Source organism: Pieris napi, chromosome 9, assembly GCF_905475465.1.
Source record: "Pieris napi chromosome 9, ilPieNapi1.2, whole genome shotgun sequence".
Taxonomy (NCBI): domain Eukaryota; kingdom Metazoa; phylum Arthropoda; class Insecta; order Lepidoptera; family Pieridae; genus Pieris; species Pieris napi.
Window position 1 is genome coordinate 10,199,143 of NC_062242.1, and position 22,405 is coordinate 10,221,547.

General features: G+C 33.9%; 1 protein-coding gene across 1 annotated transcript in view; it reads left to right on the forward strand.

Moving 5' to 3' along the window:
• Positions 1-20,623, forward strand: part of LOC125052333 (irregular chiasm C-roughest protein-like) — an 81,942-nt gene extending 61,319 nt beyond the window's left edge. The window contains exons 11-22 of the mRNA XM_047653111.1: positions 695-828; positions 1,390-1,513; positions 8,431-8,576; positions 10,015-10,168; positions 10,564-10,793; positions 11,798-11,959; positions 15,612-15,795; positions 16,879-16,980; positions 17,954-18,037; positions 18,415-18,488; positions 19,975-20,050; positions 20,554-20,623. Coding sequence (XP_047509067.1) covers positions 695-828; positions 1,390-1,513; positions 8,431-8,576; positions 10,015-10,168; positions 10,564-10,793; positions 11,798-11,959; positions 15,612-15,795; positions 16,879-16,980; positions 17,954-18,037; positions 18,415-18,488; positions 19,975-20,050; positions 20,554-20,579 — 1,496 coding nt within the window. The 3' untranslated portion in view covers positions 20,580-20,623. The remainder of the gene's footprint in view (positions 1-694; positions 829-1,389; positions 1,514-8,430; positions 8,577-10,014; positions 10,169-10,563; positions 10,794-11,797; positions 11,960-15,611; positions 15,796-16,878; positions 16,981-17,953; positions 18,038-18,414; positions 18,489-19,974; positions 20,051-20,553) is intronic.
• The last annotated feature ends 1,782 nt before the right edge of the window (positions 20,624-22,405 follow it).

Here is a 22,405-nt window from a genome sequence, read left to right on the forward strand (position 1 = left end):
GTGTTTTTAGAATTATACGGAACGTATTCTAGCTGTAAACTGTCAAATGTATGTTCGAGTTGTCAAAGTGACATTTGACGCACTATATACGAGCTCGTATATATAAATAAGCACAGATTATTTCAATATATAAAATTTTTAATACTTCGGCAGTGTTTGTGCAACGGAACGAATTAGCGTTATACGAATAGTATTCTAGCCGCAAACTGCCAAATTTATGTTCCAGTTGTCAAGGTGACATTTGACCTATATTTGTCAAAAAAAAGTCGGTTTACTGACGATAGTTGAACGTGACAACGTCATAAGAAACGCTGCCGAACGTGGAGGCCGATTGTGCCTCTTTGAACGCCTCAGAGCGAGGTAACACCGCATGAGTCATGTTTTTTCGTGCGTGCAGCTGGCTCCATCGAATTATAAGACGTTGTCACGTCAAAACTGTTGTTAAGTTTGTGCTACAGATACAATTAGGTTAAAACGATTTAATATTGGTTTACGCGGATACTACACATTTTTTTTAAATATTTACACGATTCGAGGGCTTTTAGCAGTCTCCCACTGACCACGATCGATGAAAAGCACTCGATACAACGGGTTATGTAAATAATGTAATGAATCCGTATTAAAATATATTAACAAAGTTTTATTTATTATGTAGTTTTCATAAATGAATTGCTGGAATTTTGTTTTGTCACAGACGGTCCCTCCTTCAAGAGTAAACCGCAGAACGTGGAGGGCGACGCGGGCACAGTGGCAACACTGACTTGTTCAGTCGATGGTCACCCCCATCCGAAAACTTTGTGGCTTAGATACGAAAATGATAGGGTTATTGTAAGTATATGCATTATTTTTCCTTCCGTTGCTTGGATTATTTTGTGCATATCAGTGCAGAGATCATCCCAATCTTGTTATACATTAACTTAAAAATACTTTAGGTTTTTATAATGTAATTGTTGTGTAATTAAGAGGAAATATTTGATTGTTTGTTTACATTGAATAGGCTCGAAAACTACTGGTCCGATTTGAAAAAGTATTCTATCATTAGAATCCTACATTATCCCCAATGATCATAGGCTAAAGTATATTTCGAAAAAAGTTAGAGATCCGTATAAAAACTTAGATAATGTTACCTACGTCATGAAATACATACCAAATTAAAATTCCTAATAAAATAAATACCGTATTATGCCGTGACAATACTTATATTCAATAGTTGAGATAATGTATAACTATGTAATGTTTCTCGTTTAAATTTCGTATTATTATTGATAAATTCACGGTATAAAGTAGGAGTATTTCTAACATGATTTATTTGCAACCAACGGTCAGAGAATAAAGGTTTTAATTATTATTTATATTAGTATTTTACCTTCACTGTCTTATACGTTTTAGATAGTGGGCAAGTCATCAAATCTAACACTGACTGTGACGAAGCAATCCGCAGGCCAATACTGGTGCAGAGGTAGTATAGAGGGACGGAAAGACATCGAAGCAGCTGCTATGGTGTATATAAAAGGTGTGTTCAATTTGACAAAGCGAAAGTAATTTTTATTTCGTCGAAAATATATCATAGGATATAGGTTCCTTCACTAACCACGATAATAATCATATTTTGTTTAGTTTGGACACAATGTCCCTGAGATTGATGTTCTGCGCCCAATAATAATCTTTTTTGTTTACTTTACTTATTTTTTATAAAGATAGAAGAGGCTATTGGACTTACCAGAAAAAATACGACATACTTTTTCACACACCCACTCTATTGATATGTATGTATATTTTCTTCTCTCAAATTCGGTTAAAATGTTTAGTGCAGTGAGATAGGAAACATAAATAACACGGTATAAATATTTTCTATCCCCGATTTGTACAAAATACCATGACCTCGACGTCCGTAGTGGACGTCGTTCCAGAACTGAGCGTTTCTTAAGGCAGTTTTGCGCACCATCACTATGTGGAACCAGCTGCCCACTGAAGTATTTCCGAACCAATTCGACTTAGGGTCCTTCCAGAAAAGAGCATACCAATTCCTAACAGGCTACCGGCCGGGCCTTGCGCACACACTTGCGAGCCTCCTGGCAATATGAGTGTCCATGGACGGCGGTATCTCTTAACATCAGATGAGCCTCCTGCCCGTTTGCCTTCTGTAACAAAAAATTGAGACTTTATTTAGGCCTATAGCTTGTATGTACTCTGATTTGCTGGGACTATATTACTAGTGATGACCTGGTGCGGCGGGCAAGACATCATTTTTACTAAAGTCGCTGAACATATATCCTATACATTATTATGATTTTAGATAATTATTATTTCATTAAGACCTCTAGTTTATATAGCTCCAGTGTTGGCTTCAAAAATAACAAGGTAGCTAAAATTTGAAATAAAATATTATCCCACAATGGAGACGAGGTATTCAAAGTTAGGAGACTGTTATATTAATTTTATATATAACTACAGTAAACTAAAGGAAAGTTACGCGGTTGTCAGTTTTAACTTGTCTGAATAGGAAACTGGTTGTAAAATTTATGAGTAAAGATTAGTTTCCGTTTATATGGTTGATATATATGAAATGTTATTTAAACTGAACTTCGTGAGTTGATCTCAAACAAACAAACAAACAAATCTTTATTTTTTCTCCACAATCTTACATTGATATTAACTAATATTAAGAAACAGATATATTGTCACAAGGAAACATTATAAGATTGTGAGAGACTGGTGACTGAACTAAGCAGGGCTTGTATCTCAGACCACCAGCCTCTCCCCACATGGTGTAAAAAGTAACCAGTAACAAGAGTAAATTATTAATAAGGACATTTTACAGATGTAACATGGAGAAAAGAGGTACCTAATTAAAATATGTAGGTGTGCAATCGCGCCGATATAACATCCGTGCTAATTATTATATATATTATTATATATATATATATATTAGTACTTAGATAAATATATATATATTAGTACTTAGATAAATAGATAACAGTACTTAAATAAGTATAAAAATAAATAGTAAATCAAAAATAAGCTATAAATTGTAAGTTAGACCATTGGTTGGATTAAGTTTTCAGTCTCATCATAGTTGAGACCTTGTATGTAGGCAGTGACCTTCTTTTTACAACTGAAGGATAAGAGTAAGTGAATATTCAGCTTGCGATTTAGTTTGTTGTAAATAAAAGGGCCGAGGTAACAGTAGAAGCGGTGGGAAAAGGCAGTGTAGAGAGAAGGAAGGTGAACAGGGGGTGGGCGGCGAGCAGATCGAGAGGAAGAAGGACTAGGTTTATGTTCGTGATGCTGTTTGAGGGCTGTGTTTAGGATGAACAGTTGACGTACTGTAAGTATCTGAGCTTCCTGATAGAGGGTGAAAGTAGGGAAAAGAATGGGTTTGAATAAGCAAACTTTTAGAAGAGCCCTCTGGGCACGTTCCAGGGACAGCAGATGGGTTTTGGCTGCACCACCCCAAGTGGTGATAGCATATAATAAAACAGATTGACATAATGCTAAATACATCATTCTGACTATATGAGGCTCGGCAACATGACGAATTTTCTTAAAGATAAACATGAGTTTGCGGACTCTACCACACATATTCATAAGATGGGCCTGAAACGTGAGTCGACTATCTAGTGTGATGCCAAGATACTTAACCGTACAACCTCTCTTCAATGTAGCGCAAGAGCATGGAACAGAAGGAACAGAAGAATGTGTATGGGCAGTTAAGGAATACGGGATTAAGGCTATGGGAGGAGTATATATGGAGAAGGTAAGATAGCAAGTTTTCTCTATATTAAGAGTTAGTAAATTTTGGCGCAGCCAACACGAAACGATATCAAATCCGGTCTGTGCATAAGAGAAAGCTTCCCTCCAGCTTTTTGCAGAGAAAACAAGAGCAGTATCGTCGGCGTAAGAGACCAATTTGCAATTAGGTATTTTCAGGGAACACAGATCATTCATGTACACTAGGAACAGCGTAGGACCAAGAATGCTGCCCTGGGGGACTCCGAATTCCACTGGAAGGTAAGAGCTGACATGGCCATCTACCACTACACATTGACTCCGACCGCTGAGGTAACTTTTAAATAAGGAAAGTTGAACTCCTCTCACTCCAAGCGCTTCCAGTTTCTGTAGAAGGATTTGGGCCGAGACAGTGTCGAATGCCTTCGCGAGGTCTAAGAATATGCCCAGACACTTCCTATGGCTGTCCAAGTTCCTAACTATGTGATCGGTTAATTCATGGATGGCATCCGATGAAGATCTTTTAGCTCTGAAACCGAATTGGTTCGGAGAAAGTAATTGTTTATCTTCCAGATAACTAACGAGACGTTTGTTTATTAGGCGTTCAAGGATCTTGGACAGTGCTGACAGAATAGAGATGGGGCGATAGTTGTCGACACTGCCACGGTTGCCGGATTTGAAAATGGGATGCACTATTGCCTTTTTAAAAGCGGATGGGAAGATTCCCGTACGCATACTTAAGTTACATACATGGGCGATTGGTGTAGCTAATATTTTAAGGTTGCGTTTAAGTATGGCAGACGTGATGTTGTCCCAACCTGCAGCACAGCTTTCTTTCAAGGAATTTATAGTGATTTCGACTTCTTCAATAGAAGTGTCGAGCATGACGAATGATTGGAGAGGAAAAGGAGGATTTGGCCGTAATGGAGGTGGAGAGTCGTGTTGATGATTGGATTGTATATTTAAGGCAAGCGATTTTCCGATACCCACAAAGTGAGAGTTAACATGGTTTGTTGAGTCTTTTGGATTCGCTCTACATTTTAGGAGGTCACTTGGTCTATCATGTTTTTTATTAAGATTACTAACGTCTTTTATAGCTGTCCAAAGTTTTTTGGTGTTAGTTCCTGCATTTAGTAGTAGACCTTTTTCATAATTCTTTTTTAATTTCTTCAGTAGACTATTACAGAAGTTCCGGTATCTGTAGTATGTTTTACGCAGAATATCATTTTCAGGTTGCTTTTTTAGTTTGTAATGCATTCTATCTCTATTACGTATACATTTAAGTAAGCCTGGGGTCATCCATGGCTTGATGATTTTAGTGCGGTGAGAGCGAGTCATTACGGAGGTGTGCATAGAGATAACTGATTGAAGAATTTCTATCAAATTGTTGGTTGCTTCTTCACAGTCAGTGTTATTGAGAACAGATGAAAAATCTGTATACAGGAGAGACTGTGAGAGGCTATCATGATCCACTTTTTTGATAGATCGAGTAGGAGCAGAGTAGCGTTTCTTTATATCTAAGGACATTACTACTGAACTATGATCAGTGATTGAAGAATTGATGACAAGAGTAAGAGCAGTAAGAGGTGATTTAAGAATACCGTGATCAAGACACGTAGAAGAAGGAAAACGAGTAGGGAAGGTATGAGTTGGGAGAAGCCCATGGTAAACCAACATGTTAAGATAATCTTCAGCTTCTTGGTTAAGATTCTCTGGAGTAATATCAATATTTATGTCACCTAAGATTATTATATTTTTGAAACTTTTAAGAGATTCTAGCAAGGTATTTAGAGAGTTAATAAAGTTCGTTTTATTTTTGAAAGCACTTGGTCGATAAATACCTAAAATTGCAGTATCAATATTAAGTTTAATTAAGAGAACGCTGGCTTCTGCTACAGAGGGTTCTTCAATTGAGATGCCTGTAATACAATTTTTATAGTAAACCAGGACTCCGTCATTTTTATTAACTGGGTTACAGGAAGAGATGCTGGAGAAACCTTTTATGGTTGGTATTACCGGGTTGCTTTCTAGAAAACATTCAGTGAGAATGATAATATCCGGGATAGTATGAAAATTTGTAAGTAAAATTTCAAAGTTCGCGAAATTTGCCGATAAGCTCCGAATATTTTGCGTTATAATATTTAGGACTTTATTATGTTTAGGTAAATAGTTTCGGACTTCATGTGGATCACAGCAATGGCTTGAAGCAACCGATACATTATCGATGTTGTTTAATAATTGTCTATTATTACGATCGAATTTTGAAGCCTTGAGTAACTAAAAGTAACCAATTTGCTAGCACAATACAGTTATTAAATGGGAATAGCAGTGTATGGTCAATGAGTGCAAGCACAGGTTCACTAAACTTAAGGATATATGCACGCATTGGAATTAGAGTACAATTTAAATAGTATATATCAGTGAGATAGTCATAGATTATGTATAAGAGAAAAGTGTCTACAATATTTGTGTGTGAATAAAGAGGTATGAAATTAATTACGTGAGTAACAACTCTAGAATAATATTTGAAAATTGAGCCTAAGGAACCAAATACTATCAGAAATGCTAAATTATATAGGTATATTATATGTGGAAATATAAAATATAATATAATACTTATGTAAAGGCGCGTCGGCACTATAGCACAGTTACAAACAATGATTTTACCTAGTACTAATATCATAGTAATTAAAAAACTAAATCTAATCATAAACAAAGACGGAAATACGTCGCAAGGATCTAGTTTTTTGGCTGGGGGCCAACCAGCTGACTTTCATTAGTAACAACAATGAGTTTGGTGTGGTCTGCCTGCCTCAGCAGCACTCGGCCTCCGGAAGTCCAGCAATACTTATATTTTTCCGTCTTGGCGTATTCTCGAGCTAGATAGTATAGGCGGCGTGCCTGTGCCGTCAGATGCTCGGCGATGTAAATCGGATGTTGCGGACCACCGACGATGGTGGAGTTGAGTTTGTTACTGCCTCTGTTATGTTCTTTGAAAGCCTTCAGAATTCTTCCCCTCGTAATAACTGAATTCAGGGTGCATACCAGAGTGATACTATCAGACTTTGACGGGACACGGCGGATATCAAATATCTCAGACAACGAGACTTCCACCGATATCTCCTTGAAAAGCCGAGTGACAACAGATATCTGCTCATCCTGAGACAGAGTTCTGTTTGCCAGCCGGATGTTACGAATTTCCAGGGAGCTCAGCCTAGAACGACGGTCCATATCCTCTGTTGTGTCTTCAACCTTAGATACACGCTCAAGGAAAGATTGTGTTTGTTTTTGATGTGAACTCAATTGTAACAGCAAGTCATCATACTTTTGCGACAAAAATTCTATAGATTTTTCTGTTTCACTCTGCGAAGCCAGAATTTCTGTGTTTTGTCGCACAACATCCTGCACGTACGTTTTTATTTCTGACAATTTCTCATCAGTTTCCTGTCGCCACATATTAATCGTGTTTAAGAATTTATCGATTTTTGACTCTTCCGAAACTCCACCACATTCGCACCGCCTTCGCTTCGAACGTTGAGTAATGTTGTCATCAATAGTGCTAGTATCACTTAAGTTTAAGTTTGGAGCGGAGCCATACTGTACATCTTGTTTACATGGACTTCTAATCATTTTGTGATCGCAAACAGAAGAAGCTATCCGTGTCAGTGCAAAAATATAAAGGCGACAACACTTAAAGTGATGTGCGATTTACTATTAATCTTATGGTATAATTAATAAATCACTATTGGGCCTAGTGCTAGCCACGCCTCCTTTAACTTGCTCGTACGCAGGTGGGCGTTACTGCTAATTAGCCACTCGAATTGCGGGATGCGTAACGACGAGATGCGCCAAATATAATTATCTCACTCACTCTTATGCTGCGTTACTTGTGTGGCCTCGGAGCTTGGTGGGAGAGCCGTCAGTCGTCTCGCAGTGCACGAAGCTTGTCTTGAGTATCCTCGGGAGTTATGTGCGCCTAGTACTCGAATCACTTATTTTTGAATATATTAAATTTAAAAATATTTTTAAAATAATTTTATAAGGTGTAGCCGTAAAACACGTCTAGTCAGCCAGACATCCAAGGGGGGAGAGGACTCTCAAATATAAGGTCTCTATAACATCAACACCGAAACGTTTTCATATGTATTTTCGATATATTTCTACGAACCACGAGTGCTAGTTGCATGAACCGCCAACTCGAGACGATTTTGGCCAATAAGGTATACATCTGATAGTTTCTTTAAAAAGCAAAGTACCTATATTAAACTGGTTGCACCTTCCACAGATTCACTGTCACTGTGTTTTCCCCTGGTTCGTTTCGCAGCATAATCTGTGGGAAATCAATGTAACATCATCATTCAAAAATCGAATTCGTTCGAACTCGAGCTGAACTGATCCCATCGTTCGGCTTAAATACTTTTTCATTATTATATGTATGTTTTAAACAAATACTACGCTTCTCGTGTTCACACTTGAAATCGTCCCGGTGCCGCATCAGCGCCGCTTGAGTGCATAGTTGTAGCAACCTTGACTTCACACGGGCCGAAATCGACTTTAATGTTCAGGGATTGCTATCGCTTTAGGAACCCACAAAAATTACTTACACATACACATATTTTATATTACGTTCCTAATTTAAAAAGTCTTTAGTAATAATTTTCTAATCTATAAATATATGCTATAAATAAACTTTCTTTGCAGGACCTCCAAAAATAGTCTCCAATAACACTCAATATGGGATAGAGGGAGATAGTGTTAGAGTCGAGTGTATATCCTTCTCAGTTCCGAAGCCCGATCTTGTTATGTGGGCCTTTGAAGGGGCTGAAATAAATTCTTTTCACAATCATGTAAGTGTAACTAATAAGGGCAATGTAAACAACTTTATTCATAAAAAACTCGCGTTCCACTATGAAGGGAGTATTGGACAATTGACTATGAATAGTTTCATCTAATTAGTGACCATCTTTAATGGCATTATAAAAACATGGCCGACATCGATCAGCTGTTTTGCGTAAGACTATTGTTTTTCGGACTCATTTTTACCACAGAAGTTCTATAGAAACATTAGTATCAAATAACAACCCTTGAATTAAATCTTTAGAAGACATTGACGAAGAATCTAAAAGAAATTTGAAAAAATATGGAATGTAATGATGAAAAAGAAGATAAAAGATTAGTTAAAATATCAGAAGATTTACTTGATATTATGGAAGGAAACAGTCGTCAGAGCAGTTTGCTCTCATAAAAAGGCTGTTTTAGAGGCTTTTAAATCTATGAAGATTTTATCTCAACAAACTTAGCTCTTACGACATGTGCAGTATCGCCATCTACTTTTTCTCATTCAAGCAGGCAAATAATGCCTTATTACCACACAACCGATACATCCAATTTTCAGACAATATTTGACGCAAATTTATGGGTTTAAAAAATCCCAACATTCTACTATATAACATTTATAATTCACATAATAATCCCGAATCATCAATGCAGAGCCTAAACCACAAGGGCTGGAAACTTGGAATTTCGGAAGTTGATTTATCTTATTAACATCTATGAAGGGATATTGAAAATTCCATCCCTAAAAGGATTAAGGGATTAATATGGACACTGGATTACATGTACTTTCATTATAAATATGTTTGAAGCTTTTATAATAATTTTACGCTCTTCGCTTAATCGTAAATATGTGATGAATTAGTCCCGTTCCTTATACATCCTCAGATAAGATATACATTAAAAATAAATTTTATTAATTTTTCGATCTTCTAACATATATAACCGACAAAAGTGAATCTATAACTCATAAATTTTTATTACCGTTATTGTTATTTTTTATCTTTTTAGTTTTAGTTATTATTTTTTTTAAAGAAAAAACTTTTTAACTGGATTAAAGTTATGTATTTTTATAAATTTACAACTATTTGACATAATTTTAAATTTATAAAAATACATAACTTTAATCCGGTAAAGTTTTTTCTTTAAATGTGTAAAGGTGACATAAGTCAATCAAAGACAATACTATTTTTTTTTTTTGTGGAACACCCACTGTTTATTTTTTCCTCTGAAAGATTGCTTATATTTTAATGTAATTAATGTGTATGTGTGTTAATTTTGATGTCATATTTTCTTGTATTTTTTAGGCATACACTTTGTTTTAGAATGTATAAATAAGTAAATAAATAAAAATTTGTTATAATTTATGACCAGCGGACGATGTGTTTAAGTTATTTTCATTTTTAAAAATACCTTAAAAACAAATGTACTAAGTAAAGGTTTGCCTTACAGGAATACGTATTTCTTGAAGAAACATTAGCGGATCGATTGACGAAATCAACGTTAATCGTACGAGATAGTCAAATAAAACACTTTGGAAAATACAACTGCACAGTTGTAAACGCGTATGGCTCTGATAATATGCTGATACATTTGGTTCCCGACAGTAAGTACCCTTTTTATCCCTCCATTTTTGAAGTTATACTTCTTTAGGCACGTTACGAAAAATTGATGAGAGTGAAATTTTACGATGCGCGCGCACCGTGACACAAAATTAACAGAATGAAGTTTCCCACGGAAGATGCTACGGCATTGGACATAATTTAAAAACAACATTCGAATAATAATATTTATTTAATTTTTCAAATGTAAACTGAACTTTATTGACTATAATGACTCCTTTTCCAGTCTTTGATTATTTAATTGTAATTAATTATTTGCATGCAATAAAAAACTATTTTTAAATAATGCCAAAGAAGTATAACTTCTTACGCGCGTACATAAGTACACGCACCCTTTTTTTGAATAGGGGTAACTTACATTCACTTTCTCTTCTCATAGAATCCTCATCACTTATGGTCATCATCGCTGGGGCTTCATCGCTAACCATCATAATTCTCATCATTATGTTCGCCGTGATGCTGTGTCATCGTAAAAATAATAAGTGTGATGTCAAAAAACCGGATTTGACTGACGTAGCCAAGAGTTGCCCGTATAAAGAGAGCGATCGAAATTCGAACATCAGCGATTTGAAATTGGAACTTCGACAAATTGAGGGAAGCTGTGATATGGTAAGTTTTTTGGACACGGCAGCCATCTTGATTGTATAAAGAGAGGGTTTCAAATTCGATGCATATGAACTAACAAATACCTAATACATTTATTTCTTACAGTGCGCTAGGGTATTTTTCAGAATAAATAATATTATAATGCGTATTATCACAAAATTACATCTATGTTTAATTTAATGTTTAATATTTTTTAATAGGTTGGTTTTTAGATTTGACAAACCTTTAAGAAATAATTTTATGGTTATAATTATATTTTGACATGCTAATTTGACTTGACTGATAAAAGTATATTCGACGGTCTGCGTGCTAAAGTCAAAGTCAAATCATTTATACAGACGTAAGAATATAACTGTCACTTGCTTATGTCCTAAGTTTAAATTTTTGTGAGAAAATAAATAAATAAATAAATAAAATATTTGTTATTTGTTTGTTTGTTATTTGTTTGTTTATTTATTTCAATTAAATGGCACTTTTGAACGTCAAAAAAAATACAAAGAAGATTCCAGTCGCCCCTTCCAAAAGGTAGTTTCGTGTGGAGAAGAATGGGCAAGAAACTCCACACTTACTCTTTTAAATAGGTTTACAATATTTTGTTACATTTGTTAAATAATTATAATGTGAAGACAATGTACTCTTAGAATAAAGTACTATACTAAAAAAGTTAGTATACATGTTCCTCACATACCTATTTACAAATATCGAAACCGTAGCATATTAACATTAAAGAGTAATAAAAATAATAAAAAAACACACAAAGCAGTGTGTGAGATAAAATAAAATAATTACATTTGTAGCATTGTAAATAAAAAAAAAATGCAAGCTATGCAAGGTCTAAAGGTTTTTCATATATTCTTATATTCTCAAAACCCATTAATAGGATTTGAGACAGACATATTTCTGCGTCTGCTTTATTGATGATTTGTTAAAGCCTACTTGGGTAGATCATCTACACATGTGCGTTATAATTATGGAGACATTATTGTTATATAAACTATTATTCTTAGGACACCTCACATGAATCGGAAACCGACTTACGTTCAACAATACATCTCACAACCAATCTAGGCCTGCCTTTGGCTGGTCCAGTACCACTACCAGAATCGTATGATGATCAACTCCGGTACAGCGGCGATTTTCACCAACCAATTAGCAACCTCCAATACAAGGTATTTAATAGGGGCACTAATATTTAATTTTCATTCATGATTCCGTATTTTGAATTTATTTTGTTTTACATGGACGTAAATGTTAAATGACGAGGCGAGCCGTGTGTAGAGATAGAAGCTTATGTATTTTGTTATGTGTATCCCAATTCGTTTCTACTTTTCGTCGCTGTAGAATGATAACCTCGTATGTCAAAAACCATTTACTTTTTATTCTTAGGCCCTTTCTCCACTGCTTCGGTCCGACGTCGGATACCGGAATTTTGGAAGGCCGGATTGCGCTTCTCCACTTTATCCGATCCGACAATAATCGATACTTGTGTATTTATCATGCAACACTTATATTAACTAAAACCCATTTACATTATTTTATTAATAAAACGTTCTAAATTCTGAATATTTTATTGCCCTGGCTAGTTTATTACTTTTTTATATTGTCTATCTTGAAATATTAAAATCTACTTAATAAATAGTTCACTAATACTATGGTAAAAAAATATATAAATAAATACTAACATAATTTGGTTTGGTCCGGGTTATGCAGATTTTTTCAAATTCAAGAAACTATAAATAAACCTGTGAATACTTGGACCGATAAAACACCGCGTTCCGATCTAGCAAGTTATCGGATCGTTAAAAATCGGATGCCGGAGTAGTGGAGAAGCACGTAAGTACTGTTGTGAGTTTCTAAAACGGATCGGTAATTAACGTTTGCCGGACCGGAGCAGTGGAGAAACGGCCTTAGACTTATGTCATTTAACTGGTATAATCATGAAGTAAGGACTTATTTATGTTATTAATAAATAAGTCCTTTTTACCATCCATAACTATGGACAATAACACATAATAATATTTTAACAAACATTGACGAAATAAATCTTTTTTTTGTTTTTTTTTTTATGGTTGTCATTCTACAGCGGCGTTTTGTACATGTCACACATATTTAATTACTTTTCCAAACTATATAATTTTGCCACTAAGCTTGGGTTTGAAATACACAATTACTTATATGACGTCCGGTTTATAATACATTCCTCATTATGTTTACTTTCATCAAAAGCGCGTGTTGTACATTTAGAACCCTATTAGTGTATAGCATTGTCCGAACGCACACCACAGATCTTTGTCTGGAGATGATTTCAAGAAATTCTCAACAGACCTGACCTGCGATTCTGTAACTCACTTTTCGAACTCACACAGCGGTTTTCGCATCGGCGGTCGCTCGCAAATCAGTCGTGAAGCAGTCATTTCATGATTTGGCATTCTAATAATCAATAAACCACAAGCTCCCAGCTTTTGAAAAGTGAGTTACAGAATCGCAGGGCTGGGCAAGACAAAACTGTTATACGTTGAGCACAATTTTAATGACCCAGTTTCAGCGAAATTACATTAACACTTGATATCTTAGTCACGTTTTGTATTATATCTTGAGAATTATTATTCACATTTGCGACAATTTTAAATTTATATTGTAGTTCTGTACTGAACTTTAAATTTATTTTAATTCAGCGTCTATTCTATTTTATGTTCATGTCTCTCTGACTGAAGAATGTGGGATACAGGCCTCATTTTCTATTTCCATTTGAGACTAACTTTAAATAACAATTAATGAAGCAATTTAAAACAAATTTCATGTGGAAAATTTGAAATTCAAACATCGAATGTCAGGAGCAAACAGCGGGTTACGATTGTATGGGATATGTCTGATGCTATTGGATAGGTGATTCCGATCGATGATGATGGATGGACTTAGAAATATTGTGTGTTCTTTTGTTTTTGCTATTTTTGCAACGAAATAGACTCGGTTTAATTTTTGAATACTCTTTTGATGTGAAACATCTATAGCCGCACGTAAAACCGATTTCAGGCGTCGCCACGCTATATGATAGTATATAAATATATACAGCCTATATGCAGTAGTGTGTACGGTGTGTGTATTTCGAAGTCACTGATTAAACGAATTAAGTAGTCACGATTTGAAATGAATTCGTAAATTTTTGTATTTAGTGAAAATAAATGTTTATTCAATAAATAGTCATCGTTAACTGGAAAAAAATCGTTATATTTTATTTTATCAGTATGACATATTTAGTTCCTATTACAATCTGTTCTTTTCTGCATATTACTTTTTCAAAATAATGTCGATGTTTCACATCTGCCAGACGTCCCGTGACGGCTCACATTTTTTGAAGTTATACTTCTGTAGGCGCGGTATGAGAAATTGATGAGAGTGAAATTTTACGATGCGCGCGCACCGTGACACAAAATTAACAGAATGAAGTTGCCTACGGAAGATTCTACGGCATTGGACATAATTTAAAAACAACATTCGAATAATAATAGAATTTATGTTACACTTAATGTAAGAGAATAATAACAAATATTTATTTATTTAATTTTTCAAATGTAAACTGAATTTTATTGACTATAAAGACTCCTTTTCCAGTCTTTGATTATTTATTTGTAATTAATTATTTTCATGTAATGAAAAACTATTTTTAATAATGCCAAAGAGCATATATAAGTAGTTATTCTCTACTTACGCGCGTACATAAGTACACGCACCATTTTTTTTTTAACATTATACGGATACTTCACCAGCCTTGCTCACGGTCAAATTTTACTCAATCTCAACAAAACAAACGACCAAAAATTATATCACTGTCCTCTATGCGGTAGACTCGTGACTTGCACTAATAGTGTACATTCGCGAAATTCTGTTGAAATATGACGTCATATTATAGTGCGGATAAGCCAGCTTTGTGTTTCACTTGATGTTTTAATCAAACGAGAATGACCCGGTTTTGTTGCTTTATTTTGTGTTAGTGAATTCTTGGTGCATTTGTTACTTTGACGCTAATAACATACATACGCAGGGATTTTTATTAAGCATTAATCGTAACTTGCTATACTTAATAAGTTCACCATAGATCAATATAGGAAGCAGTTATCTATCTTTTTTTTTTCTTGATAAAATATTAAACCAATACGATATTTTCAAAATTAAAATGTATTTAAACATATAATACTAATTAGATGGGTTACACAATATCGCTACTGTGAGCTCACTGTGAACATATAAATATGTCGATAGTGTCGGATATAGCACTGTTCTGGCTAGATACAAAGAAATCGAGTTCTTGAAGAACACTTACTAAGAACACTATTAAGTGATTAAGAGGACGACTGAGAGTCGACTTAAGTCACTTAACGCCAAGTATGATTCCCGTTTGACTAATACGTTTTTGACATATGGAAGATTACGTCCAGAATTACCGCTAAGTATTAACTTAGCGGTAATTCTCGACCCCAAATCTTCAGTATCACCGTATGGCTTATTACAATTTTATCATCTCTATGAAAAGTCTTAAGTCAAGTTCATTATGTACGTATGTAAATAATAACTTAAATAGATTTTTTCATTGTTTTACGGGTAGACATTTAAACTTAATTCGCGGGAATTTCGTCAAAAGCGCTGATTCAGTTGTTTGAAAACTTTAAATATTAAAAATTAAAAATTAATTAACGAAAATAACTTTTTACATTTAGGGTCTGTTTCACAATGTACGGATAAGTTCCGATTTAGCTATTTCCACACAAACAGACCCTTAACAATTTAATAAATTTAAAAACTTAAAATAAAATACATTTGCAGAGCCAAACACAAGCAAACGGGTACGTACCATACGTAGACTATTCGCGCGATTATGCGCCGCCGTCCAACGATTCACATACAGGATCGCTATCTAGGGGTACCGATGTTACCTACCAGAGTCACTGTGGGTCGCTACACCGACAGCAGAGCTGTGGGAGACTTAGTGGGATGGTCGGACCAGACTGTAAGTATTAACTTTATAATTCACTAGCAAACTCGGCGAACTCCGTTTCGCCACCAGATGGCTTCGTTTTATGTAACATTTCGTTTGGTGATCCCGCTTTTCTGTTGAAATTTTTCCTGAATTTTCTTTGCTATAAACCTCACGGAGCCCGAGACCTTTCCAACGAATGCAAAACCGTGGAAATCGGTTCGTGCGTTCTGGAGTTATAGCGTCAGGAAGGAAAACCCGACTTATTTTTATATAGTAGATTTTATTTTATTTTCACTATTACCTTTTTAAAAGAATATATTGAAGTCTCAAAATATCATTAGGTAGGTATACAAGTTACCTTTAAAAAGTTAGTTTAACAAATTAAAGACTGGTCTGTTTTAAAAAAATAATATTAATTGACATAAATAATAATAGGTTATTTGAAGTTCACCGGGTCATCTAGTATTATATAAAATTGTTCAAATCAACCTGTTGCTTTAAGAGTGCGAAATGTCCTAATCTTCTTCTATCTAATATATAAAATTCTCGTGTCACAATGTACGTTCCCATACTTCTCCGAAACGGCTCGACCGATTCGTATTAAATTTTTTATGCATATTCCGTAAGTCTGAGAATCGGCTACTATCTATCTTTAAACCCCTAAGTGATAAGGGTGATAAGGGTGTCCACCCCATGAAAAAATATTAGACAATTTTTTTTGTTTTTAATTTTATGATACAGCATACATATGACCCCTAATTTTCACCAATTTACGATCAACCCCTATTTTTTATTATAGTAGATAGTTTAGATGAACTAAATTTTTTTTCCTAGAGATAATATACTATCGCAAAACAGCGTTTGCGGGGTCAGCTAGTCGTTTTATTTATTTATATATTTATTGACACTTCGTTGCATATATATTAATATAGTACAATTGACATAATTAAATAAAAAGGAGAGCAACTGGCGGCCTTATCGCTTTCGAGCGATCTCTTCCAGGCAACCGCACGTTTTATAAGAATTCACTTAATATATTGTGATAAACACGTATTAATACATTATACATTTTTCGGGAGTGAATAAATTTGTTTATCATGTATATTTCTTTAGTGATTCCAATGTCAAACCCTGGAGTGTTGATGTCGGGAGTGGACGTGCGGTACGCAGCCACATACGGAAATCCGTATTTGACAGGAAATGGCCCCGGACTTGGTAAGTGTGGGAAGGGATGTGTTAACTACTGTATATGAGAAAAAATTGTTTGTACAATCACTACATAGTATTAAACAAAGTCGCTTTCTCTGTCCCTATATCCATTTGTATGCTTATTGCTTAATTCTTTAAAACTACGCAACGGATTTTGATGCGGTTTTTTATAATAGATGGAGTGATTGAAGAGGAAGGTGTATAATGTATATGTGTAATAACATCCATTAAATAGTGGAGAAATACTGTTATTTTTGAGTTTCTAATGTGATGTCGTAAATAATTATTTTTTTTCCGCTTACATTGCAAACGCAGGCTGAACCCTACGAGATTTATCAAAATATCCAAATTTAACGTAATGAATTTCAGTAATGAATAAATCAAAGCTATTGGATCGATTTTAATCATTTTTTCAGTGAGTGACATAGGCTATATATTTTATACCCGTGCGAAGCCGGGACGGGTCGCTAGTCTAAAATAAAGCACTTAGACGTATCGCCGTCGTAGCATATTGGTTCAGGCGCGTGGCATAAAACTACTATCATTCGAAGGAAAATATTAGCTGATTTAGATTACATAGTTTTGGAATACAGGTCAGGTTTGTATTAGGTTACGAACATTATATGAAATTATATTACAGTTGAAGCAAGTTTGAGATTGTTTCTATGGTCCAATTAGTGCAAAGAGCTAAATAATCTTGCAGTTTCTTGAATAAAATAACTAAAATACAGCAATATGATCAATAAATACCAGTACGTTTATTCATTAACTGACTTCAAAAAAGAGGTTATCAATTTGCCCTACATATTGTTGGAATTGAATAGTATTGGTTCAGGTTGTTAGTGTTCTTTTATAAGATATTCAAGTTTATAAAAACAGTTCAAAAGTCATCAAAATTGTTTTTTTAATACAAAATTGCGTGGAAAATCATTTATTACTCTCCAATAATTTTCAAAATATTTTCTTTTAATTGTTGCAGCGTACGCCCCACAACCAAACACATCATCAAAGAATGCACCACCACCATATTACACATTGAAAAGTCTTTCTCATCAACAGTCAGGTACAAATTACTTAAAAACAACCATTGTTATTCTTCACAGCATTTTGTTTTTCCCATCACGTAATTATAATCCAGTTGCGCTATCGCCCTATTATAAATATTTTTGTATATAATATAATTATATATTACGACATGTCTAGAGAGTAACTAAGTCCACACTGCTTCCATACAGTAGCGTCTTTCATATATAAAACAATGTTGGTAAATTCTTTATGTATCTTTATGATTCAAAAGTATTTTGACTACTACCATAGTGTGTTGTAAATGAGTATTATGCAAATGTCCGTACTTTTCTATTTTTTTTAACTATATATAGTATAGTCAGAATCAGTAGAGTTGTACCTTTTAACATATTAAATCGATTAAATAATTTCTAGGCCTCTCGTTGTCGCCTCCATCATCACTGCCCGTTACAAGTCACACAGGAAACCCATCACCAGCTCAACCACAAGTAAGTTCTATCGCTATACTATAAAGTTTATAATCGTATATCAGCGCATAATTTTTACTCTATTTAATTAAATATTTGACAATCCTGTGTTCATCAAAATAATTTGGGCTCACATATTGAATAATGCAAAATATTATGCGTTATTAATCGATAAATTTGATATTGGGTTTTTATTTGTACGTGTGACGTAATATGTTGCTAAAAAAATAATGTATCTTTTTATTAATTAAAAAAACAAATGGTTTCAAATCATACAAACGCTAGTCTTCACACGCTGTGTTGTGTCACACTTCATCTAGACTTAAACACCAAATAATACAGTAATTTCCAAATCACCATAAGCAAATGAGGAATTCACGTGACATTTCAGTTACTATTCTAACTATCAATCCAATTACCCTATGAATATTGGCGGCAAATCCGAATAATTTGACACCTCTGGAGTCTGAAATTCAGATCGGGCTGACGGAGGAGCTATGCTAAACACACAAAAAAATACAAGAGTTTTTAAAGTCTGTTAAAAATATTTAAAAAAATCCTAAAATAACTTCCCTTTTCTCGTAGAATTTAAATATACATGTTCAAATAACCATTTTTGACGTTTAAGGCGTCGAATCGTCACCTTAGTACGTAACGACATTACCCCTATACGCACTTAGAGCACGCATTGACTCTTCAAGTGCAATTACCCCGGAGGGTCGCTCTGATTTCTCTATTTATAGGATAACGAGATATTTCCCTCACAGGGGTGGTTTATGGAGTTATTTTTGAAATAGGAACAAATGTGAGGGTGCGATCCAATTCTATTTTTAAACAGAATTAATAGATACTTGACGTGTTTTAAAATAATGCCGCAGTATACGTGAATTTACACCGTGAAGATTATTTCGGTTTTATTAGAATTATAATTATATATTATAATCATAGAAACTCTTTAATTATAATAAATAATTATAAATTATCCCCGTTGAAATGCCTTTTATAATCCAGCGGTGTGCAATTCGTATAGAACATTTTTTTTTTTAAAGACAATTCACACCAATTGACCTAGTCCCATGCTAAGCTGGTGAAGCTTGTGTTATGGGTACTAGGCAACGGATATACATACATATTATAGATAGATAGACATATAAATACATATTTAAACACCCAAGACCTAAGCACAACATCAAATGCTCATCACATCGATGTTCGTCTCAGCCGGGGTTCTACCCGGGACCCATGGATTCGCAGTCAGGGGTACTAACCCTAGTGGTTAGTACCCCTGAGTCGTCCAATGAGTCGTCAACATATTACAGAATATAATATATTAAATTAATCAAGTTTAATATCTGTGGTATTGTAGAAGAATACAACTCTTCGTGTCTATAGGTATATTATTATCGACTGTTAGTAAATTATTTTAAGTCTCACATTTTCTGAAATATGTACGTAAAATTGCAACATTTATAAACTACAATTTACTTAGATAAAACTTTGTTCAAAGGTGCCTAAGACGTCGCAGACAGCCCATTATATTCTGTCAACGAACCAAGGTTTGCAGACGTCGAAATTAACTAAAGGTAAAGATATCAAACTATACACTTGCGAACAAAAAACTTGTAACGATTCACTGTTAAGTAGCTTAAATTTGTTATATTTTGGATTTCATTTGTAAATTTAAATTCAGCTATATTTTTGAAGTTATACTTCTTTAGGCGCGTTGTGAAAAATTGATGAGAGTGAAATATTACGATGCGCGCGCACCGTTACACAAAATTAACAGAATTAAGTTGCCCACGTAAGATGCAACGGCATTGGACATAATTTAAAAACAAAATAGAATTTATGTTACACTTAATGTAGTCCTACATTGTAAGAGAATAATAATAAATATTTATTTATTTAATTTTTCAAATGTAAACTGAACTTTATTGACTATAATGACTCCTTTTCCAGTCTTTGATTATTTAATTGTAATTAATTATTTGCTTGCAAAAACTATTTTTAATAATGCCAAAGAAGTATAACACGCACCCTTTTTTTTAATGTTTTCGATAATAATACCAATATTTTATTTTGACAGGCAATGGAACGGGAACTCATGTATGATGCAATAGTTTATTTATGTATAAGAAACAACGCAGTTGTGAATTTAAAAGTATTCGGTCCTAAGGAATTCGATTAGAAGAATAATAAGCCTAAAATTTTAAAGCTTTAAAACTGATGTCAAAGAGTGTAATTTTTAAGTATTTACGTTATTTTTCATGCACGTACTATAAATCTAAATTTGTAACGTCACGAGTTCAAAGACAAAAGAGTGATAAGGAGAAAAGATTCTATAGCTATTTGAGTTATATAGTACGTTTATGGATTAGGGATTTAGTACTTACTAGTTGTTAATTTAATAAATGTACATATTGTATATGATTTGTGTCAAAGTGGCTCTCTATTGATTATGATATTACTACGAATTCATGGGTGCTTATTCTGCTGTAAATTTTTCTTTTGACTAAAAATCTCTAATGCGTATCCTCTCATGAAATGAATGTATTAAATGTATGTGATTTTTGTATAAGGCGAATACAATTGTTTACAGTTTTGTAAAACTTTTAGTTTTAACGTCTTTTCCGAACTACGCCCAGCAGCACTTTTAAAATTGTCTAATTTTGCTGTAATAAAACAAGTAAATTTATAATAATTTTTAAAAAAGGAACTTTAATATGGTTTATATGTTGTTTCATTGTTGTTGTATTCATGATTACTTTTGATAAACAAAAATGTTTTAGTCTAATTCAGATACATCAGAATAAGTAAAGATGTCTATAAGTATATTCCAAAGAATGTTGTCTACTTATACACTAGTATTTATATAAAATACACTTTGCGTTTCACTTCAGCGTGCTATCCCTGGCTGTGCACCAATCCACTTTCTGTCTATGTGCGCATACGGTAAAGGAAAACATCGTGGGCAATACGGCATGTCTCAAATCCAAAAAAAGACACACAGAACAGATGGTTGCCAGTTTTACAGTTATATTCAATTTAATTATAATAAATCGCGTTTTAAATAAATAAAGTGTATTTTATTTAAAATATTTAGCTGCTAAATTATTAATCTGAGAATAAGTAATATCTTCAACTATTTAACCTATGAATGATAAATTTAATTATATCAAGATCTCAAAGGTATTATTAAGAGAACTACTGACTAAGACTGAAGTGTGTACTATTAGTATAATTATTGTGTTAACTGCCTATTTTACTGTATTACAATGCATATCGGGATTGTTACAAATAAATGTCTAAACTTCTTATAATAAACTAAAAAGGTCTTTATCGTCTTTAAAGACTGGCAAGAAATATAAAAACACAAAATGTTTAATGAAATTGTAACAGTCCTGAACTATTTGCCCACTAGTGTATAACGAAAACGACTGCTTTTCTGCACGAGTTTTACTACGCACACAGTTTTTAAACCATTAATTAGAAATCTAGAAGGACTCGACTTCTAATTATTTAATTATAAACTTCGCAATTAAAACTTATTTAATGAAAAAATTATTTAAATGCATATCAAAACCGTCCGTGTATATTTTTATTCTGACGTCTCTATGACTATGCTGTTTATAAAGCACTGCAAAATAAAACAATTTTTAAAATACATGAAAACCAAACTAGCTTACATTTCTCGAAGAAAATTATGAATTTGGCGTATATTTTACATACTTTAAATTGTCTTTAAAGAAAAAACTTTTTGACCGGATTGAAGTTATGTATTATTATAAATTTACAACTATTTAACATAATTTTAAATTTATCCGACGTTTCGCGTGCTTTACAGCGTGCGTGGTCACGGTGACTGAAGACAAAAGGTGTTGGATGTCAAAAAGTATCACAGCTGTAGAGAAAGTTGCATTATCTGTATTTTTTTAAAC